Source organism: Sus scrofa, chromosome 13, assembly GCF_054392235.1.
Source record: "Sus scrofa isolate SSC_HxYL_T2T_F1_AM1 chromosome 13, Sscrofa_HxYL_maternal_Yorkshire_Landrace_v2.0, whole genome shotgun sequence".
Taxonomy (NCBI): domain Eukaryota; kingdom Metazoa; phylum Chordata; class Mammalia; order Artiodactyla; family Suidae; genus Sus; species Sus scrofa.
The window spans coordinates 138,245,817-138,270,084 of NC_139395.1; the positions used below are offsets into that span (position 1 = coordinate 138,245,817).

Here is a 24,268-nt window from a genome sequence, read left to right on the forward strand (position 1 = left end):
GTTTTCCTCTCGGTACATGCCCTAAGCCAGGCTGCATCTGAGAGCCTCAGTATCCTGTATCGCTGTCCCAGCTTTACCGTGAGGACACATACGAGGCCTGCTCTGATCCGTGCCCACTCTGGAAGGAGAGGCCCTGCGACAACATCTTCAAAGAGGATCTGACCCTTGCTACTTAGTGGCACGAGGATGAAGGCGAGACACAGGTCACCAACCACCAAGCTTCTTGGGGGACTTCCCTTTGTGGTGGGCAGACCACCTGCCAGCATTCAGCAGCAGGGCAGTAGGCTTAGCCAAGAAACACAGATGCGTCCAGGGGTCTGAGGCCCTCCAGCAGGTCACCACACACTGACTGGCCCTTCAGACCACAAGCATTAAATGTGATCTTCATTTCCTAGAGTGACAGGAACATGGACCTGGTGGTTCCCAGCTCTTAGCCACCCAAATTGAGAAGGGCTAAAGGCTAACTTACAATTCATGTTAATCAAATCGGTTCTCATGGCTGCCTTGCTCAGATTCTGAAAGAACCGCCCCCCACCCCCATCCCTCCACTGCCCAGCATTCACAGCCCAGCCCAGAACTGAGACGCATGTGTGCTCCTGCAGTTCTGGAACAGCATTCCACAGGCAGACGCCCTGAGAGGACTAACAATGAGAACCCCATTTTATGACTGAAGCAAATAACCCAGAGAAAGGAGGCAACCACCAGGGCCACAGGTGAGGAGGGCTGTGAGGATCAGGAATTTTGTGTGGCATTCTAAAGCCTGCAGGTCCCATGCTCTTACCTATAACCCGAACATCTCAGGTGCACCACCCCCTCCCTGCTCAGCAACCCCACACCAGCACTCTGCTCCCACATGTTAGTGTAACGCTTTTCCCTGCCCCAGCAGCATCTAGTGGTTGGCCCCTAAAGACTGATGGAGCAGGATTGGGGGGGGTGTCTCTGGAGTTAGTGAGGTCATCCATCTTTAGAGATATGCTGTCAGAGACTTGTCAAAATAAAGGGAATCTAGCAAAAACCAGACTGACTTTTAAAAGCAGAAATGTCTTTCATAAATGCTTGGCTTCCCTGACTTTCTCTCCTTTTCTCCACTGCTCTGGGGAAAGACAGATCCCATTCTGTTCCCTGCTAGCCCTGCCGGCCTTGCCCATCACAGAGGTTATGCACCACCCAACTCGGCTGGGACACAGAAGATTATGAGCATGTTGGGTGGGGAAGCCCAAGGGGTTGACCCTTCTCTGGTTTTCCAATGGCTTGCTGGAATGATTCTAGTATAGTATTCAGGTTGCTGCCGTGGCAAAAACATTGGACCAGAAATTGGATAGCATGGTCCCCTCTCATTTCTCAGATTCTTCAGCCGCTGACACATCTGTGGAACTCTGGGCCCAGGTTCCTTATGAGCGATTTGGTAAGTGGGGAGTCACTGCTCCAGGAGGTGCTCAGTAGCCTATAGGTCAGCTGAACTGCTATCTAAGAGCCAGTCCTGCCCCTTGTAGGCCTTGTCTGTCCTGTTCCTGCTCAGCCTCACCTTCCTCAGGGGAAAAAGGGAGGATTTGATGAGACAGTCCCTCAAATTCCTTTTAGTTGAAATCTAAAAGGTCCAGTGGTTGTCCACACCTTACCCGTCCCACTGCAGAGGGCAGGGCCAGCACGGCCTTTCTGTACCTGGTCTGGGGTCTCCCCTTCACAAGTCTGCTGGGTACAAAAGCCCCAGGTGCCCCATCAGAGTCCAGCCACACCTTGGGCTCTTATCCAGTCTGTGCGCTTTGCAGGTGAGATGAGGCCCAAGAGGGGAAAAGATTTATCTACATAAAATTCTTTCATGGACTCACTGCAGCCCTTGTTCTGCACTACCCAGAATGTTTTGTGTTTGTTTTCTCTCCGGCACACTTGCTGTGGGAGAAATTCCAGCTCTTCTTGGGTAGAAAGTGTAAGCATTCTTTCTTTCCAAGTCATGGGACTTCTTGTTCGGAATTCCGGGTTGTCCCATGGCAGCGAATTATTTTACGTAACAACGGAAACTCTGTTTCCGAGTGTTTCATGAGGCTTGGGACGTGCTCAGCATTCTGCCCGTGAGTCAGAGCTGATAGCTGGGCTTGGAGCAGGACCAGGGTCGAATAATCCTTCCCTTTCAGCTTCCCATTGTGCTTCGGGAGGCAGGATGTGAGGATGTCACTGCAGCTACGTCTGCACTCGGCCACTGCATAAATCAAGAGCCCTTCCTTCCCGAGCCTCTCTGCTCAGTCCCAGTTCTCAGGTTGTATCACCAGCTTTTGTTTATCTATGGCTTCATCACTGCTTTTCAGAGTTTTTCATTCAAGCTATTTTTTCAGAGTTCAAGGGTTTCTGAAGAGAGACTAGTCAAAGCATTGGCAATGGCTGAGTATAAAGTATCCCTCCCCTTAGGTCCACTCCCTTCACTTGGGAGGATCCTCAGCCTTTGTTTTATCCTCTTGGAGATAAAGTCAGTCAGCAGGGCCCCGAAGACCAGGTTGACTTTTTTGTTACGTAGTATTGTTTCCTAATTCATTTGTTAGTTGAACAAAAAAAAAAAAAAAAAAAAAAAAAAAAAAAGCAAGAGAGGTAAAGATGAGAGCAGGTGGCTTTCCAGATCCTGTGGGATTTTGTCGATAGTGTTAAGAGTCGCCCAGGACAGACAGAAGGAACAAGAGACACGGTGGGTGGTGGAGATGGAAGTGGGTGGGATACAAGCAGCCACCGAGAGCAGATTTACCTTGATGGAGGCCCCAGCGAATCTGGCCAACTGTTTAATGTGCGCTCCTTTCTTCCCGATGATGGCACCCACGGCCTGGGTGGGGATGAAGAGGTTCACGATCTCCTGCTCTGGATACTGGAAGGACAAGACAAGACAGAAAACATTTGCACAGGACGGCTCCAGGCACTCAGCAGTTACAGAGCATCCCCAGGAGGTCCTACTGCCCAAGGAAATGGCCTGGGGTGCTGCAGGGGGAAGCCGGAGGAATGAACCTTACCAGGGGCCATACTAACTACACGACAAAGTGCAAACTTCTTTTGAGCACCTCTGAGTTTGCTGGCTACGTCTGTTCATGGGCTTTCTGTCAAGTTCAAATGTAACATGTTTTTCTCCTGTGTCTTCATCTAGGGAATCAGCAGCTGTTAAGTACATCTGGCCCGAGGCACTCTGTCAGCCGGAGGGAGTGCTGCCCGGCCTACCTTGTTAGGCAGAAGCTGCATTGTTAGCAGAGAGGTGTCAGGTTCAAAATGCGACTGCAACTAAGCCTGCCCTGACTATTCTGCGCAGGGACGGCCCGGCCTGGAGAGACACAGGGGAGGCTGCCTGAGGTCCTTGCTATCTATGGGAATGACACGGCCATCTGCATGACTTCGTTCAAAGAATATTGGAAACTCTGTTCTCTGGTTCGACATCATCTCCTAATCTGACCTGCTGATCACCCCTTTGCACCTGCTCCTTGCTGCCTGTGGGATGTGTGAGCACCAGCAGGATGCTGGGCGGTCTGCTTTGCCAATGCCCTGCGATGTGTCACTCCCCAGGGCAGCCTGGAACCACAGGACCCAGCATGCATCCTATGAGTATTCACTGGTCAGTCCACCAAGGACAGAGGGGCAGGTGGTAGATAGGGCTGAACTGCGGGCACTTACAGAGTGATGATGAGGGAACGGGCCGAACTGGTGAGGGGGGTACAAGCTGGAGAAGTATCCGGAGTGGGTCTGTGGCAGGAGAGAGACGATCAGTCAGCAGGGCCGCTCACCAAACTCAGGGAGGCAAGAGTCCCACATGCAACACAGGCTCTCTGTGCCATCACCCTCTGCGCCTCACATCTTTGCTCCCTTCCCTATGGAGCACTGGCTGGGCTGGAAGCTGTCACTTCCAAGCCAAGCCTGCTCCAGGCTTCCGAGGAACCCAGCATGGCAGTGGTATGCACATACACTTTTTCACCTGCCCTCAGGCAGAGAGGCAGGGCCAGCGGCTTTTATTTTCTCAGGAACAGAAAGTGCTAGGGCAATATCCAAGAGTTTCTCTGAATAAGAAAGGTGCTCCTAGCAAGTCAGATTAGTGAGCTCCATCAGAGGCTCTCAGAGGAATGGAGAGATTAAGAGAAACTGAAAACAACATCCAGAGAGAAGAGAGAGAAAATGAATCTATACTGGGGAGGGGGAAGCCGGGGACAGGTAGTAGAAGAAAACGGAGCTATTAGGAAAATAGCCTTAATTTCAAAAAGTAGCAGCTTTCTATTGAATATCTACTGTGTCCTAGGCATTGTGCTAGATACTTTATTCATAAATTAATACAATAGTCCTGCAAGACAGGAATATATCCGCTTTTATATGTTTTATGGGCAGGACATTGAGCAGAGTCAGCAAGGTCTAGTTCACTGCTTTACACATAAGCCAAGTCAATGCTGACATGCCTGCCGTGGGAAGGGAGGCAAACAGCTCTGAGCACCATGGAATCAATCCCTGCGAGTCCAACTAGCAGAGGTCAGACACGATGCAGCTTGGAGTTAGGGGACCGAGCTTTCATTTGAGCACCCTTGAGCAAATCTCCTGGGGTCTTCTGGTTCCTGAACATACAGCTGGATTTGGAGTTCCAGGGCATAACTGCCTCAGGACTCACTGTGGAAAAAAGTAAACTATTCCTCTTTTTGACTTTGGACAGTAGACTTCTGGCCTCAGGGGAAAAGAGATGTGAACACAGTGAGGCGCTTCCTCCAACAGTGCTTTGAGTGCCCACAGCACCAGTGAAGGACAGCTCTGAAAAGGAAGGGAACCTTCCTGTTATGCAAGCCTTTGTGCTCTCATGACTTGGAAAGGGGCTGCAGTGACAGGTCATGCCCACAAGAGGGGGCTATGAGACCAGCATTCTCTTGACAACCTTTGCTTTGAAAGGAAGCTGAGTCAAGACTCTTTCTTGAAGAGTCAGCTCTAGACCCTTCTCCATGCAGGACCCTGTCTTGGGCCATGAAAGGGTGGGGGAGAATTCCTGAAGCTTTTCCGCTTAGCAAAGCTCTACCTTGCAGAAAGGATACTTCTGCCCTCTTCTCACCTGGAGAGCCTTTCCTTCAGCCCTCAGCAGAAATAATCCTTTTGAGCTGTGATTTGCCCTCAAAATAGGCCACAGTATGCCTCCATTGTTGGATTTAAAGACTCTCAACATAACTATCAAATTTAGATCTACCTCTTGGGTTTGGGGGGGGGATTAACTATAAAAGGATAAAAAGAACTAGTTCTCTACCACCGCCACCACCCCTTTTTATTCATGAGTTACAGGTGGAAAACTTGTGGAGAAAGAATTCTGAACTCAGCCATCAGGAGCCTGTTTCTAGCTGAGGCTCTGTTACTAGCTTCTGTGTATACAAGCTGTTTTTTGGAGTCAGAAGACCCCGAAGACTGGAATCTGAACCGCTGGCTCTATAAAACATGAAATAATTTATTTAACTTTTCTGAACCTCATCCATAAACGGATTAAAATAATATCTAGAGCTAACAACACTGTTGTGAGGGTTCATTTAATTGTTTATTCGTTCATGCAAAAGACATCCGAGCAAAGCAATGTTCCAGGTGCTGAGGACACAGCTATTAGGACAGAAAAAGTCACTGCCACCACAGAACTTAGGTTCTACTGGGGAGGCAGACAAGTATGTGAAAGAAATGGAGGACACGAGGAAGAGTAGCTGTGGAGACAGGCATCGTGACTTCAGCTGGAGGGTTTGGGAAGACTTTTGGGGGAGGTGACCTCGGAGTTGGGACCCATGGAGATGGAGCCCCATACACAGCACTGGGGAAGTAACATTCTAAGTAGAGTTCTTAGAGGTAAGAAGGTAGGAAAGGGGTTGGCCTTTTAGAAGACAGAAAAGAGGCCAGTGTGGTGAAAGCAACTAAGAGAGATCAGCAGGAAATGATGAGGAGGCAGGCAATGTGAGATCATGTGGACTTGACTCTCAAGTACAGTGGATGCCCCTGAAGGATGTTACATGGTGTTCAGTGAGGTCACAAGAAAGGAGAATCCATCAGCGGGCACCATTTGGGCTGGACTAGTGAAGTGTTAAGTGAGTACTGACTTATCATCTAATCAAAGCATCCTTTCCATTTCCTATCCCGCCCCCATCTGCTTACATGAAGTCCACAACCTCAAATGGAAGAGGTGCTTAGTCATAATGATCAAAAAACACCTGCTGATGATTTGAATAAATGTCTTCTCTCTAATGAGAAAGCAGGTTGCGGGGGGGCATTGTGGACAGTAAGCCTGTCTTGCAGTAAGCATGCCCAGTATGGCACTTGGGCTTACTGTCTCAGTTTGAGGGTCTCCGCTGTTTTATCAGGGAGAAGCTATTACTTTTGATTTCTAAAATTTGATCATGTATGAGCAAGACCAAAAAAATGTTCCAATATCATTCCTTGAGAACAAAATGCAGGAAACAATTTTAAGGTAACAGAAAAGAAATCCTTAACTACTTAAAAATTAAAAGAAAAATCCCTATCAAATTTGACTAAGAAAAAAAAATAAAACACAAATATATGATGCTCGGAAGAAAAAGAGAGAATCACAAGTTTGCAGATTTAAAAGGCAACAACTTGCTTTGTACAACTTTGTGTCAGTAAGTATGAAAAGAGAGATGAAATGAACACTTTCATAGGAAAATATAAATGAACAAAACCAAGTCAAAAACTTATAAGAAATTGAAAAGGTTATAAATGATCTTTCTCCGAACGAAAGGTGCTAGGCCCAGAAGTTTTATCAAATCTTCAAGGAACAGAAAATTCCTATGGTCTTTTTTTTTCTTTCTTTTTAGGGCCACACCTGTGGCACATGGAAGTTCCCAGGCTAGGGGTTGAATTAGAGCTGCAGCTGCCAGCCACAACTGCAACACCACCAGATCCAAGCTGCATCTGCGACCTACACTGCAGCTTTCAGCAACGCCGGAATCCTAACCCAGTGAGTGAGGGCAGGGACTGAACTTGTATCAACATGGATACTAGTCAGGTTCTTAACCTGTGAGCCGCAACGGGAACTCCTATATAGTCTTAATTTTCCCAAGTATAGTAAAAGCTGACCATCTTTCCAATTCAGTCTCTGAGAAAAAAATAACCCTGCTGTTAAAACTGTTAAAGACAGTGTAAAACTACAGTAATTGCAGTGTAGACAAAGAGATGAATAGAATGGAATAGAGCCCAGGAATATGACTCAGTGGGAATTTAGCGTATGACAAAGCTGGCATTTCAAATTGAGTGATAAAATGGTGCATTACTCAATAAATGACTTGAGGAAAACTGGCTATTTGGTAAAAAAAAAAAAGTGAGATCCCTCTCTCAAAGTATTAAGTCAAGATAAATTCCCTATGAATTATAGACATAAATATAAATAATGCTCCCCCAAGACCAACATCTAAAAATTACTATAAGAAAATTTGGGAGAATATTTTACAGTCTTAGATGGGAGAGGCTTTTTCTTAGTATGATACCAAATTCCAGAAGTCCATAAAGAGAACATCGCTAATTTAACCATCTCAATCATTTAAAAAAAATTATTATAGTTGATTTACATTGTTCTGTCAATTTCTGATGTATAACTATCTTAATTCTTAACATCTCTGCATAAATTCTACTGAAGGGAAATCTGTAAAAATTTAAAATGCATTACCATTTGATGCAATAATTGCAGCGTTAGAATTTATTTCCAGATATGCTCACACACTTATGTATACTGACACTCATTTTGACACTTCTCTGCACAGAGAAAGCCTAAAAATAACTCAAATGTCTAAAAATAGTATGCTCAATAGAAAGATTATAGTAAGTTGATACAATGGAATACTATGTATCCATTAAAGAGATTTAGGTCTAGGTATGGAAAGATGCCCATACTAAGTAAGAAACATGGTAATTCACTGTGTATGGCATGATTCAATTTATGTTTTTGAATAATATGCTTATACGATTTTATACATGCTTAGAAAACATAATTTTTAATGTGTAAACATAATAGTGCTATCCTTCTGGGGAGTGGTTGGTTGGTGAAATTTGGGTAAGAGAAGGAAGACTGAAGGGAAACGTGTACTATTTACTTCATACGCTACTTTGTTTGGGAGTTCTCATGTGGCCCAGTGGGTTAAGGATCTGGTGTTGTCACTGCTAGTGGCTGGGGTGGCTGCTGTGGTGTGGTTTGGATCCCTGGCCTGGGAATATCTACATGCCATGGGTGTGGCCCAAAAAGCCCCAAACGAACAAAGAAAAAACAGTTCCTTTGTTTATTCTATTCATGTTCATTTGTTCATATCTATTTTAAATTACTATGGCACAAGACACTACAAATAAAGCAAAGAGAAATGACAAGCTGTTACAAAATATTTACAATTTGTAGTTAGCTGTTATAAATCATTAAGAAAAAGATGAAGGAAGTGACAACAGCAGCTAAGATTTATACAGCAATTACTATATGCAGATTTTAACTTATTTAATAACCCTCCCAACAACCCCATGGTATGTGTACTATTACTAGTCCTGTCTTAAAGAGAGACGTGGAGATGCAAGGAAGTTAAGTCATTAGCCCAAGTTTGTAAGTGATACGGTGCAGAGATTCAAATGTGGACAGCTTGACTCCAAAATCCATATTACCTCTCAAGAGATGGACAGGCAAAGGACACAGAATGATAATTCATTAGAGAGGGGGGGAAAATGGCCAATAATCCCTAAAGTGTTAAATCTCATAATAGCATCTTTGAAAGTATCAGGTTGCAAATACATTGGTAGTGAGAGTATAGGAGAAAAACAATACCTCTCTGTCATACACTTGATGGGAAAGAAAAGTAGTACATTCTTTTTTTACGGTCCCAGGCTAGAGGTCAAATCAGAGCTGCAGCTGCCGGCCTACACCACAGCCACAGCAATGCCAGATCCGAGCCACATCTGCAACCTACACCACAGCTCATGGCAATGCCGGATCCTTAACCCACTGAGCGAGGCCAGGGATAGAACCAGCGTCCTCATGGATGCTAGTCAGATTCATTGCCACTGAGCCACAATGGGAACTCTAGTACATTCTTTAATATGTATCATTGATATTTTTATACTAATACATTATACATAAAATTCATACATTCTTTGGCTCAGCAATTTTATTTCCAGGAATTTATTCTGAGGAAATAATTGGATAAAAGAGCCAAACTATACAGGGATTTCTATTGCATGGTGAAAATTTGGAATATATATATATATATATCACTTAATATACGTATATATAAATTGAATATATACTCACACACATATACATAGAAACATTGGTTATTTCTAGATTAAGGAAAAACTTATATTATTTGCTTCTTAAATACTATGCCCATCTTACTTTTATGACCAGAAAAGGATAAAAATGATCATTTTCATATATACACATAATGCATTAAAAGCTTCCAGAGTTTAGAGACTAACTCATGCATGTGTGAGTCAGCCAGAAGGTGCACAGATTTCCTGACCTTTGGATGCTACGAGCAAGAACTGCTAGACTTTTGTGATGTATAAAGTAATCAAGAGATACCCTAATTCCTTGAAACTGTTGTGACAGGAAAGCAACAGTATTTTCTAATATTTAAAATATCCCCACCACTCCACCCTATCCTGTCCTTCTCAGGAGGCGTGGGCCCCCCAGCGAAGCCCACACGCCTGCAGTGCAGTCTCTGGACTCTGCACAGGTGGGTAGCGATGGCTGCCTCCAGGCCCAGACCTGAGCTGCTGTAGCCAGCAGAGAAAGGTCTGCAGGAGCTGTGCTGCTGCAAAACTGGGCAACTACATGGTCTGGATTAGAATTTAATCTTGATCTCTGGGCTCAAGATCAGAACTATATGGCTTTCAGCTTAAAGATGAAATTTTACTTAAAATCTATCTTATTAAAAACAGAAACCATGTATTTTAGTAAAATCATTATTCTACTGTTTTGGTAAGAAATCTTAGATATAAAGGAAACTTCCAACAGGCAAAACCTGTTTTCCAGTTTAGAAAACATTCTGCTATCTAATGAAGAGTTCTATTCTTTAGTTCAGGGGTCTGCAATTTTTCCTGAAAAGAGCCAAATACCTATTTTAGGCTTTGCACATCTTAGGGGCTCTATTGCATCTACTCAACTCTGCCATCATAGCAGAAAAGCAAATAGAGAGTATGTAATTAAATGTTCACAGATGTGTTTATTTGCAAAAATAAGTGGTGCACTGGATCTGGTCCTTGGGCTGTAGTTTGCTGACCTCTATTTTACATAGTCAATTTTAGAAGTGACCCATTGTATTATACCTTTTTCCTCCCACCTTTTTCCTTACTTAGGTTGAGAGGGTGGCCGGGCTTTTGAAGTTATCTTTTGTGGAGTAGTACGTACTATCTTTTTCCCTAGAAATGAAGTGTGTCTCAATGTCAGTTCATTGTACCGGGCTTGGTCTTTCTCATATCTCACAGCAAAGATTTCAGGGACAAGCCCCACTCATAGATGTTCTCTATCCTCCTTCCTGCCTATTTCCAGCTCCCTCTAACATGCGTGTGCACACGCATGCACACACATATGCACAGTTCAATATTGGACCCTATCCTCCAGCTTAAGGGAAAATAGATATAATTCTAAAGAAGTAGTATGGACAAATTTAAAAGTGACTCAGAAGAGCCATATATAAATGAGTTGACAGAATAGTATGTTTCTGTGTCTAATGACGTGGGTGCCAGTTCATGTCTGTATTTTTTTTTTTTTTTTTTTTTGTCTTTTTTGTGTCTTTTCTAGGGCCGCACCTGCAGCATATGGAAGTTCCCAGGCTAGGGGTCCAATCAGAGCTGTAGCCACCGGCCTACGCAACAGCCACAGCAACATGGGATCCGAGCTGCGTCTGCGACCTACACTATAGCTCATGGCAACGCTGGATCCTTAACCCACTGAGCTAGGTCAGGGATCGAACCTGCAACCTCGTGGTGCTCAGTTGGATTCGTTAACCACTGAGCCACGACAGAAACTCCTCATGTCTGTATTTTGTTGGCAAAATCACACAGTGAGTTCATCCTTTCTCTCTACAGATAACCCAAAGAGCTACTAGGAATTCTGACACTGCAATGCTCGGTCTCAAAAGAAAGAAGTGGTTAAGGTAATGTTCTCTAACCTGATTCTCTCCAATTAAACAGCATAAACCTTGAGAGAAAGTTAGTGGCTTAAAAAATAAGTAGCGTGTGTGGAGAAGAATTAGGAGTGAAAAAAAAAGCTGTCAGGTATTTTGAACCCCATCTGTAATGTGTCGATTCTGAATGATGCTTGTGAATGGGAACAAGAAGTAGGAAACCCGTGAAGTCCACATTTTTTCTTCTACTATTCATTATGATTCAAACAATAAATACTTAATGAGATTCTACTAAATGCCAGGCATTGTGCTAAATGTTTAGAAACAAACATAGTTTGTTACTTTCTTTTAAAAACTGCCTATTAATATAATGCATTTGAGTTGTAGACATAGGTGGGAATTTTATACATATATAGGAGTCATCTAGATATCCTAATATTTTAGTAAATGAAAGACACTTATGGAGGTTCTTATTTGAGCTAACAAATCTTTTTATAATGAAAAGGCTTCTAGTTAATGAATTTGCTAGTTTTCTTTTCTCTCACAGATATAAAATACACTATGGTTAAGAGCACATATTTAGAGGATGGTTTAGAAATATTTAATCTGCCCATTAGGAAGAGGTCCTAGGACCTGCTGGATTCATCCTACAATCACTTATGAGCACTGCTGGGAATGAAAGCTTTAGCTCTGATTCAGCATAGCAGAGAGATGCTGCTGCCTGGAGGAGCATAAGCAAACCCCTGAAAGCTGAGCTACTTACAGCGAAAGGGTGGTAGGGGGGAGCGGGGGGAGCTCCTCGGGGCCCTGCTGGTGGAGGCAGCACGGACAGTCCTGTTGAAAAGATGCCAAGCGCGCTGAGGTTCAACCCCGGGATCAGATTGGCTTGTTGCTGGGAATAAAAATGGAGAAAAGGTTGAGGGGAGGAGACCAGAGAGGCCCAGCTTGCCCAGGTCAACCTCCATCTCTTGTCTGGGTGGCACCAGAGTCTCCGAATCAGCTCTGCCCAGGACCTGTGGACCCCTTCCTCACCTGCCGCTAGGGTGGGCTTTCCCAACCTCAACCTGACCGTGGGGTTTCTTCGAAACTTCTCTGCCACCTTGAGAGTGCCTGTACATCTTAATACAGCAAATGAGGCTCTTCCTGGGGACCCAGGTCACCTTACCAGCCTCTGTCCTGCTAGCGCCTCCTCCCTATCCTGCCCAGTCCTGCCCTTCTTGCTCCTCCAGACACCTGTACCCGCTGTCTGCCTTGCAAGAAATGTGCTTCTCTCCCTCAGCTGGCTACATCCTACTCATCATGTGGGTTTCACCTGAGCTTAGGTGTCGTCTCATCCAGGAATCCTTCTCTCACCCCAAAGGCCTCAGCTCAAGTGCCCTTTCTGTGCTCCTAACAGGCCTATATTTCCTTAGAACAGCTCTCATCACACAACATACGAATCACTTGTGTCGTTGCCGTTCCCCCTTTTAGACCATAATTTCCTTATGGACAGAGACTGTCTTGCTTAGTGTTGTGAGCTCAGTGCCTGGTACATAGTAAGTACTCAATAAATATTTGCTGAATGAATACGTTTAAAACATATTGGATTAACAGTTTTTTCTAACTCTATCCAGGGGAAGATCAGACCCTTCACTAGGATACCATGTATGTAAGTTCCATTATCCAGATTCAGAATGGTTCATAACTTTAGCTTTTACCCATTCAGTTGCCAGCTTCATGATCACCTTGCTTGTTTCACATGTAAACATGGGGATGCTCACGCAGGCTGGGGGTAAGGTTTTTTGTTTATTTGTTGTGTTGTGTTTTTTTTTTTTTTTTTTTCCTTTTTTTGGGGCTGCATCCATGGCATATGGAAGTTCCCAGGCTAGGGGTTGAATCAGAGCTACAGTTGCTGGCCTACACCACAGCTTATGGCAATACTGGAACTCCAACCCACCAAGCAAGGCCGGGGATAGAACTCACACCCTCATGGATACTAGTTGGATTCATTTCCACTGAGTCACAACAGGAACTCCCTGGGGTAAGTTTTAACTACACAGTCCTTCAGAGGCAGAAGAATGTAGCCCCTACCCTGGCCTGTAGCCAACCTGTCCCACCACTGCCTGCCTGAACCCTAAGTAGTTCTCTAAGATTTTCACTTATTTGTGGCTCTAGGATTACCCAATAATTTGCCTTCCTTTAGAATGTCTGGAATAGGAGAGCTAGTATCCTTAACCTTTATCCCATTGATGTATAGGATCTAGTAGTTTTGTTATTCATTGATCAATGCATGACTTTAGTACAGAAATGGATGAATCGAAGTGAATATATGCTCCAGTGAAGATGTTTGGAGTACCTAGACCCTTTGTACCATTTCCTGGGTTCATGTTTTTTGTTTGTTTGTTTTTCTTAGGGCCACACCTGTGGCATATGGAAGCTCCCAGTCTAGGGGAAGAATCAGAGCTGCAGCTGCCAGCCTATGCCACAGCCATAGCAACAGTGGATCCAAGTTGCATCTGCAACCTATGCCGCATATTGCAGCAACACCAGATCCTTAACCCACTGAGTGGGGCCAGGGATTGAACTCGAAGCCTCACAGACACTATGTCAGATTCTTAACCCACTGAGCCACAATGCGAACTCCTCCAAGTGTTCATGTTAAAAGCTATTTGTCATGAGATACCAAGAGCCCAAAACAAGAAAATGAGATCAGTGGATGATACTTTCAGAGACAAATACACACAGGGGAGAAGGTCACACTGTGGTCTTCTCCTCACTGTGTCCTATAATTATCATGAGACAAGGGCTGCCAAGGTGGGGTTTGGGGTGAGGTAGGAGATGAAGTACTGCCCTGAGTAAGAAGCTCCTGCGGAAAGCACTGCTGTGAGGGAATGGGGCTGTTTCATCTACCTAATCCTTTGTCAACATTTATTCTTCTGTGAAATGTTACAAAACCTAGAATCTGCTTCAGAGTCATCCAAGGGGAGTGGGGATATGGATGAAGGTTCAGAAGAAACAAAACAGGCCATGAATTGATAACTGCTGAAGCTGGATTATGAGCATGGGAGAGCTTATCACAGTATCCTTTCCTTTTGTATATGTTAGAAAATCACCGTCATAAAAAATGAGCAATTTACTCCTCTGAGCTGAGTTTGGGCTTTGATTGATGGACAAATATTTTTAAGATTTCTGAATGCCAGAATGGTGTCTCCTCATTATAAAGTTGGAACTAGGTAGTAATAACAGTAAGGACAAAGCCAAATCAGTCTGCTAGAAGTATTAGGGCTAAAGTGGATGACATCATTTATTGGGCAATCTAAAAGAACAGACGAGTAAGCAAGAGATGAAAATCAGAAGCTGATTTTAAGTATACATTTTTTAAATTGTAAAGTAGGAAAAAAAAAATAAATCCCTTCTTTCTAACATACTAGCTACATGGTGTAGCCTTCCAGTCATTTTGATCCACATTATTTTACATAATTATAACCCTAGATATATATACTTTTATATACTCTTTTCTTAATTAAAATATATCATAAACAATTCCTCATTTTTACATCTTCAAAGTTGTGATTTTAATGGCTTCATACTATTTTGTCCAGTGCACTTAGCATAATTTACTAGTTGGTTTCCTGACTGTTTTAATGCTCTTGCCCCAAGAAGACAGGGATGACTCTGCATACCTTTTCTAAGGTGCTTCTTCACTATCTGAATGACAGTTACTCTTGAGAGGCTTGGGTCCTGCCTGAAAACACACGTAAAAACCAGTGCAGAAGAAAGCAGTAGGCACTTACATTAACAGCCAGCATATCATTTTCAAAGGCCTCACGCAGCTTCTTCATAATCTCTATTTCAGCATTGGCACAGGCCTCAACTGTGCCCTTCACAGTGATGGTTCTTTCAGGGTTGTATATGCTCAAATCCTGCAAGCTGGCCACCAGGAAAAAGAGAGAAATTTCCTTTTTTCAAAAGGAAAAATAAAATCCCAGAAGGATCATAAACAAGTCTTGGTGGAGGAGGTGGGGAGAAGACTGGATTCCCTCACCACACACTGTGGCATTGGAATATCTACCATCTTATCTCAAATCTTTGCAGTGACTTAGATCATATCCATAGTAGAAAATGTTTGACTGGTAACTACTTATGTATTTGTTTTGATGGTGCTGAAGATAATTATACCTCATGATTACATTCCCATTTTAAGGAAAAGCATGATGAATGAGTTGGACATATCAAAATGCTCAAATTCTCCATTATTGGGCACAATTAATCTGAACAAGTGGCTTACGATGAGATTGTTATCTTGGTCCCTGTCTCATGTTCAATTTTCTTCAAATTTCTGCCTTCTTTTCCAATCAGTCTTCCAACCAAGCCATTGTGGGCCAAGATCTTCAGAGGAATCTCTTCAGCTCTAAAAGAGACAAGCAACAATTTAACATTTAAGGGGAACACAATGATCATGCCTCTTAAGAGTTTTTACTCTGCTTTTTTCTTATAAACAAAAGCCATTTTTGTTCAGGTACCAGGTGGCCATGGGCTTTAGGAAAGGCGGGTCCTTCACTAACCCCAGTGCGTGAATTCTGATTAACACAGGCCAAATCATGGTAATTATACTCCCTTGTTTTGACTGATTGGAAAGGGGTCCATGGAGATATCTGGCCAATGAGGTATGAGAAGAAGTCTGTTGGGTGACTTTAGGAAGGTTTTCCTTGCACTTAAAAAAGGCGCAAGGGATAATGACATCGGTCAGATGGCACACTAGGAAGCTAGAGGCCTACATATCCCCACAGTGACACCAAGCTAACAATACTAGATAGGCTAGAATATCTCTTCATGAACTCTAGAGATCAGGTGAGAAACTACAGCATCCAGGCTTTTTTAGAAAACCAAAAGAGGTATGAAATTTTATGGCATTTGGCATGCCTTTCATGTTCCTTCCCATACACAGCCCAGTAAGGGGCAATTGGGAGGAAATCCTCCATACCAGGTCTCCTGCTTTGGGACAGAAACAAAAGAATGGACCAAGAGTTCACATTCTGGCTTGTCTGTGGGCTTTCTGAAGGATTGGCTTCTGTCTCACCTGACTTGGCGAGCTAATGAGACTAATGCCAGAGTCTGGAAGCTGCTGAAATCAGGTGAACAGTATGGTAGAGCTGTGCTTCTATAGTCAGAAATCAAGTGGAAAAAGAGATTAGAAATGGTTTGAGAGATCAGATCCTTCAGGTAGGCTGATTAGTGAAGGTTTTTCCTCAAACAAAAGACTGTGAGAGGTGGTGTTGGTTGTTTTAATGCCCAAAAATCCTAGCCAAAAAAAAAATTTACAAGGCATACAATAAAACAGAAACATGGCCTAATCAAAGGATCAAAATAAAACTTTAGAGACTGACCCTCAAGAAATGAGCTACCTGACAAAGACTTTAAAATAACTGTCAAAAAGATACTTGAGACCTAAAAGAAAACACAGAAGATTTTGAACAAAGTGAGAATATCAACAAAGAAATAGAAACTATTAAAAAAAAAACCAACCTAATAGAAATAACAGAGCTGAAAAATATAATAATTGAACTGAAAAATTCATTAAAGTAGGGTTCAACAGCAGACATGATCAGGCAGACGATAAAATTAGCAAACTTGAACATTAGTCATTTGAAATCATCAAATGAGGGCAAAAGAAAAAAGTGGAGAGAGGCTAAGATACTTATGGAACACTGTATCAAGTGGATCAACATACACATCAAGAGGAAAGAGAGATGGGCAGAGAGCTTATTTGAAGAAAACAGGCAGAAAACTTTCTAAACCTGAGCAAAGAAATGGACATAAGGATTCAAGAAAATCTAAGAACATCCAAGTGGGATGAATCCAAAGAGAATCCCACTGAAACACATTATTACCCCAGTGTCTAAAGTCAAAAAGGAATCTTGAAAACAGCAAGAGAAAAGTGATTCATAACATACAAGGAAGTTTCTAAGAGATTATAGATGGATTTCGCAGCAGAAATTTTGCAGGTCAGAGGGAATGGGATGACATAATTGAAGTGCTGAAAGAAAAAACTATTAACCAAAAATGTTCCCATTGTGGTGCAGAAGAAACGAATCTGACTAGGAACCATGAGGTTGTGGGTTTGATCCCTGGCCTTGCTCAGTGGGTTAATGATCTGGTGTTGCCATGAGCTGTGGTGTGGGTCACAGACATGGCTCAGATCCTGTGTTGCTGTGGCTGTGGTGTAGGCCGGCAGCTACAGCTCTGATTGGACCCCTAGCCTGGGAACCTCCACATGCCTCGGATGTGGCCCTAAAAAAGACAAAAGACAAAAAAACAAAACAAAAATACTGTATCTTGCAGAACTGTCTTCAAAAATGATGGAGAGGAATTCCCTGGTGGCTCAGCGGTTTAAGAATATAGAGTGGTCACTTCGTGACTTAAATTGCTGTTATGGCAAGGGTTTAATCCCTGGCCCAGGAACTTCCACATGCCATGGATGCAGCCAAAAATAAGTAAATTAAATTAAATTGCTTTTAAAAATGATAAGGAAATTAGGACTTTTCCAGATAAACAAATGCTGAGGAAGTTCACTAATATCAGACCTGCTTTACAAGTCATGCTAAAGGGAGTCCTTTAAGTTGAAATGAAAAGTTCATTCAACATATGAAAATCAATCAATGTAATACATCACATTAACAGAATGAAGGATAAAACCCACATGATCATTTCAACTGATACAAGAAAACATCTGACAAAATTTTACAACTTTTCATGATAAAAACACCCAACAATTTAGGAAAAGAAGGAAAATACATCAACAAATAGAGGTCATTTGTGAAAAGTCTACAGTGAACATAATCTAATGGTGAAAGATTGAAAGCTTTTCCTCTAAGATCAGGAACAAGACAAAGATGCCCTTACCACTTCTACTTAACATACTATTCAAAGTCCTAACCAGAGAAATAAGCTAAGGAAAAGAAATGAAAGGCATCTAAATTGGAAAGGAAGAAGTAGAATGATCTCTGTTGAAGATGACATGGTCTTATACACTTAATATTGTTTAGATGTCCATATTACCCAAAGCAATCTACAGATTTAATGCAATTCCTATCAAAATCCCAATGGCAATTTTTGCAGAAATAGAAAAATTCATTCTAAAATTCCATATGATTCTGTATGGAATCTCAAGGGACCCTGAACAGTCACAACAACTTTGAAAAAAGAATTAGAATTTCCCGATTTCAAAACATACTATGAAGCTACAGCAATCAAAACAGTGTGGTATTGGTGTCAAGAGAGACAAATAAACAACAGGAAAGAATAGAGATCCCAGAAATACATATGGTCAAATGATCTTTGACAAAAGTGTCAAGGCTACACCATGGGGAAAGGACAGTGTCTTAAAAAATGGTGTATACACTTGCAAAAGAATGCAGCTAGATCCTTATTTCGTTAACTCAAAAACAAATTAAAGACCAAAATGTAAAACCTAAAAGTACAATTTTCCTAGAAGAAAATACAGGGGAAAAGCTTCATTGTATTGAACTGGGCAGTGGTTTCCTGGATATGACATCAAAGCATAGTCAACAAAAACAAAATTAACAAATGGGACTACATCAAATTTAAAAACTATTGTGCGTCAAAGGACACACTTAACAGATTGAACAGAAAACCTATGGAATGGAAGTAAATAACTGCAAATCATATATCTGATAAGGGATTAATGTTCAAAACACATAAAGAACTCCTACAACTCAACAATAAAGAAATCAAATAACCCATTTAAAAAATGTACAAAGGACCTGAATAGACATTTCTCCAAAGATGATAAACAAATACCATCCAGCTTGTGAAAAGATGCTCAAATATCTAATCATCCAAAAAGCTCAAATAAGAAACACAATGAGATACTGTGAATACAAATACCTCAAACTCATTAGTTTTGCTACTATAAAAATAACAGAAAAGAACGAGTGTTGGTAAGGATGTGGAGAAATTGGAACCCTTGTAGAATTTTCATGGGGTTATAAAACGGTGCAACTCCTATGGAAAATACTATGGAGTTTCCTAAAAAATTGAAAATAGAACTACTATATGATCTAGCAATCTCACTTCTGGGTATATATCCAAAAGAATTAAAAGTAGGGTCTCAAAGAGATATTTGCACACCTATAGTCATTAACAGCACTATTCACAATAGCCAAGAGCTGAAAGCAATCCAATCTCCACCAATGGATAAATGAATAGATGAAATATGGAATACACACATACAATAAATGGAATATTATTCAACCTTAACAAGGAAGGAAATCCTACAACATGGATAAATTTTGAGGACATTATGTTGTGTGAAATAAGCCAGTCACAAAAGACAAATACTGTATGACACCGCTTATCTGAGATCGCTAAAGCAGTCACATTCATAGAAACAGAAAGTAGAATGGCAGTTATCAGAGATTAGAGGGAGAAGGAAACAGACAGGGAGTTGCTTAATGAGCACAGAGTTTCAGTTTTGCAAGATGAAAAAGTTCTGGAGATCTCTTTCACAATAATGTGAATATATTTAACACTATTAAACTGTGTACACTTAATAATGGCTAGGATGGTAAATTGATGTTATGTGCTTTTTACAATAAAAAAAAAAGCTTAAAAAAAAAAAAAAAACCACAAGGAACAAGGAAAGGACGTCTTCTCTTTTAAATTTTGAATATTCTTCTGTGGGGTCCCCAGGTCTGGAATCACTACAGTCATCAGCAGGGGAGTATCAGATATCTGAAGAAGGTAAAGCGGAAAGAAAAGTCATGCGCCTTTGAGTTGGTGACTGAACTGACCTTGCAGTCACTCTACCTTAGAACTTGTGTGACATCATAACTGTTTCTTACTGCTTAAGCCACTTGTTAGGTTTTCTGTTGAGATCAAAAGCATCTAACAGATGCATTAATTCTGCCTCAAAATAAATGGATGCTTGAAGAAGATCCATTAGAATGTAACTTTCAGAGGGCAAGGTTTTTTTTTTTGTCAGCTTTGTTCACTGGCACATAATAAATACTTGGTAAATTATTAAAAAGAAAGTTTGAGATTCCTCTTCTCCTACATACTCTCAGGACTGAGTTTATTTTATAATGATTTTAATTTTTTTCCATTATAGCTGGTTTACAGTGTCCTGTCAATTTTCTACTGTACAGCAAGGTGACCCAGCTACACACACATGTATATACATTCTTTTTTCTCACATTATCATGCTCCATCATAAATGACTAGATATAGTTCCCAGTGCTATACAGCAGGATCTCATTGCTTATTCATTACAAAGGCAATAGTTTACATCTAGTAACCCCAAATTCCCAATCCATCCCATTCCCTCCCCATCGGCAACGACAAGTCTGTTCTCCAGGTCTATGCTTTTTTATGTCAGGGCTGAGTATAAATGTTACTTACATGGGGAAGCCTTTTCTGAAACTCCAAAGCTCTTCCTGTCCCCTCCCCCTGCAGTAATTTTTTTTTTTTTTTTTTTTTTTTGGTCTTTTTAGGGCTGTACCCGAGGCATATGCAAGTTCCCAGGCTAGGGGTTGGAATTGGAGCTGTAGCCCCTGGCCTACACCACAGCCACAGAAACACCAGATCCAAGCCGCATCTCAGACCTACACCACAGTTCACTGCAACACCAGATCCTTAACCCAGTGAGTGAGGCCATGGATGGAACCTGTGTCCTCATGGATGCTAGTCAGATTCATTTCCACTGAGCCACAACAGGAACTTCTGCTGCAGTCATTTTCCACTGTGGCATTCTCATAGGTTCTTAATTACTTAACGGTGTCATTTGTTTAGATGTCTCTCCCACTGGATAAAGGAGGAACTGGATCTTGTTCAGGGTTATTATAGCCTCGGACCCAACACAGTACTCAGCACTCAAAAAAAACTTACTTCAAAGATACTCAAACTCTTGGCACTACATGAATACTTTAAAAATCCAATTTATACATCAGTCTTTTTGATTCCTTAATATTATAAGACTCTTATACCTAGGTTGAGGGTCCAAGGAGGGTATTGCTTATAAGGTTCTCAACAACGTAGAAGTGGCAGGGGCTTCTTCAAATTAAGCCACAGCATTTAGGGCGCTTCAGAAGCCTCAAATAATAAATAATCTATTTTGCAATGTTTTAAGAACTGCTTTCATCTTCTTGGTTTTATTTATTTATTTATTTAAATTTTCATCCTCTTGGTTTTAGAACACTATTATTTGACATTATTTGCTAAATTTGTTTTTAGTTTTTATGTTCAATTTATCCCTCACCGCTTCTTTATAAAACTGCCACACATGCTTATAAGTAGATTTTACCAAAACTGACATAGAGCTTTTTTATTATATTGTTTATTCCATTACCATTATTTTGTTTATAATAGAAATTAATAACTTTGAATTGCTAAATTATACAAGCTAGTAAATACTATTTGTCATTCAAATTGGTACAACCCTCAGGAATCCTAAGAAATATTTTGTAAAAGAAGTGGACCAGTGGGGAGGAGGGAGAAGAAAACATAAGCAGACACTCAAATACCAGTTTCTACTATTTAAGGGAATGGAATCTAATTTTAAAAGAGTTCAAGTGGCTTAGAAACAAGGTGGCAAAACCCTTTTCCAGCACAGTAAACAGTGGTTTTAAGGACAATGTACATTCTTTTCTTTTTCTTTTCAGGGCCGGACCTGTGGCATATGGAAGTTCCCAGGGTGGAATCAGAGCTACAACTGTGGGCCTATGCCACATCCACAGCAACGCAGGATCGGAGCTACATCTGTGACCTACACCATAGCTCAAGGCAACACCAGATCCTTAATCCACCGAGTGAGACCAAGGATTGAACCCACGTCCTCACAGATACTGGTTGGATTCATTACTGCTGAGTGGTAATGAACTCTGACAATGTACATGCTTTACCTGCTCTGTCCAATTATAGCCATTAGCCATACATGTGATTATTTAAATCTGAATGGATTAAAATAAAATATTCAGTTCCTCCATTGCACTAGTCACATGCCAAGCACTCAACTGCTACACATGGCTGGTGTCTATGGTATTGAACAGTGCAGAGAGGGAATATTTCCATCCTTGCGCAGCACTTGCACATCATGGGCCTGTGTTCCTACCAATAATTATTACCAGTGAGTCATGGAAGCATTAGGATCACCAAAAGAAACAGACAAGTAGGGAAACAGCCATATTATCAACAAAAAAGATCTATTTCCTACTGTGTTCTCTTTGGGAACAAATTTTTGAAGAAAAGTCCTGAGAAACAGACTTATAGCTTTTTAAAACTTTCCTGGGTTGGAATTCCCGTTGTGGCACAGAGGAAATGAATCCAACTAGCATCCATGAGGATGCGGGTTCAATCCCTGGCCTCACTCAGTGGGTCGGGTATCTGGTGTAGCCCTGAGCTGTGGCGAAGATCAAAGACACAGCTTGGAACCTGCGTTGCTGTGGCTGTGGTGTAGGCTGGCAGCTGTAACTCCGATTAGATCCCTAGCCTGGGAACCTCCATACACCAAGGAGGGTGCAGCCCTAAACAGAAAAAGAAAAAAAAGAAAAACAAAACTTTCCTGGGTCAAATGAATGAGAACCTCTTTTTCTCTGCTGAAGAATCTGTGCATTACATGCAAACTTACAGTTTGGTCTCATCGGCCTCTTTCTGCATGATTTCAAGAATCATGCGGCATGCTTCAGAGGTCCCCTCTGGGGTGGCATGGATGGTGACAGGCTTCTCTGCAGCCCCAGAGTTCTCCTTTCTATGGATGTCTACCCTGCAGGAAAAGAATCAGGAGCCATAGCACAACGTCATCTGGGACTGGATCCTAGTCCCAAGAATATGTCACACGGGCCAATGGACAGCAAGGACACAGACAGGCAAGGAAGTGCCATTAGCACGTTTGCAACCAATGCCATTCTCCGAGAAGGCAGTAAGCAGGGCAGGGGGTCTTGTGCCAAACCTGAATTTTTTGCAGCTCCATTTAGAAGGGACTATTTCTTACAGGAGTGCGATTGGACAAAGGCACTAAGCCAGTGTAGTAATGAAGCCAGTTTGGTAAATGAAGTATTTTGTGCAGTCTTTCAAATGATCTTAGAAGTGAGGAGTAAAGTGAGCGGGATAATACTGCACATTGGCACTATGCCGGTCTCTCAAATGATTGCAGCTTTTAAAAGCCATGTGCTAATCCAACTCTAAATACCAAATTCAAGCAAGCTTTATATATCTGAGTGTGGACAGAAAACAGAGGCGTACCCTTTCTCTGCCTAAGGTTTTGGTTTCCTTGCCACTGGCAGCCTGCCTTCTTCCAGGCTCTTAAAACTAATGGCTCAAAAGCTTGATGACTTTATCAGACTTCTTTGGGTAGTTGTGGCTCTACTTGTTTTTGTTAACTTTCAAAATCACATAATTGATTGTATCCCTTTTCACTTTGGCTGTCAGAAAGCCCAGATCCAAGCACACACTTTGAGAACTAACCTCACTTCTATTTAAACTTGCTGCATTTTTAAAGCCACTTTAAATAATTTTTGGAACAAAAAAGACATACAAATAAAAATCACTTTCTCAGTGAAGTAAACTTGGAGGGGAAAAAAAAGGGCTGATTTTAAAATAAGAGAAACCACACAGCACTTCTCCTCTCTACTATCTCATCATTTCACTCCTATGATTATGAACTCTGGGACCCATGTAAGTATCCATTATTTGGAAGTAACTGAGACACTTCCAAAAAAAATATGTTTTTTTCTCTTGTAGGTTAGAAGACATTCAGTGACCTTAGCAAATGTACTAGGCATGTAAATAACTAATATTTGTCAGTAATGTGGTGCTTTGCAATTTAAGTGCTTTCATAGTAATTATTTCATTCATTCTGCCTGACTGTCCTAATTCTCATAATAATCCTGGCTTACAAAAGAAGCAATTGATGCTCAGAGAGTATAAAATTTTTTTCCAAGACCATATAGCTATTAAGTAGTAAAACTTGAACAAAGGTCTTTGTTTTCAAGTCCTGTGCTCTGTTCATTATATCATGCTGTTGTCTTGTGAACATACAAAAATCAACCTCCCAAGTCACTTTCCACTACAACTCCTACTACCAATTCAGTCTCCTTAAGCAGACAGAAAACTAAACATAAGGCTAATGTACTTTATTTCTTGCTCAATGTAACAGTGACTCACCTGCTTCCTTTATGTAGCTATTTGTGAGACTACCT

General features: G+C 41.7%; 1 protein-coding gene across 21 annotated transcripts in view; it reads right to left on the reverse strand.

The window, feature by feature from the left end:
* Window positions 1-24,268, reverse strand: part of IGF2BP2 (insulin like growth factor 2 mRNA binding protein 2) — a 164,050-nt gene that overhangs the window by 8,978 nt on the left and 130,804 nt on the right. For 13 of the 21 annotated variants that reach the window (XR_014824488.1, XR_014824489.1, XR_014824490.1 and 10 more), the window contains 6 exons: window positions 22,699-22,833; window positions 15,343-15,465; window positions 14,849-14,984; window positions 11,839-11,967; window positions 3,640-3,708; window positions 2,732-2,848 (listed from right to left, as the gene is read on the reverse strand). Coding sequence is in view for 16 of the 21 variants with exons in the window: in XM_084990623.1 (XP_084846749.1) it covers window positions 2,732-2,848; window positions 3,640-3,708; window positions 11,839-11,967; window positions 14,849-14,984; window positions 15,343-15,465; window positions 22,699-22,833 (709 nt within the window). In the remaining 5 variants the exon portion in view is untranslated. The remainder of the gene's footprint in view (window positions 1-2,731; window positions 2,849-3,639; window positions 3,709-11,838; window positions 11,968-14,848; window positions 14,985-15,342; window positions 15,466-22,698; window positions 22,834-24,268) is intronic. The other 8 variants (XR_014824494.1, XR_014824491.1, XM_084990626.1 and 5 more) reach the window with 1 other exon arrangement.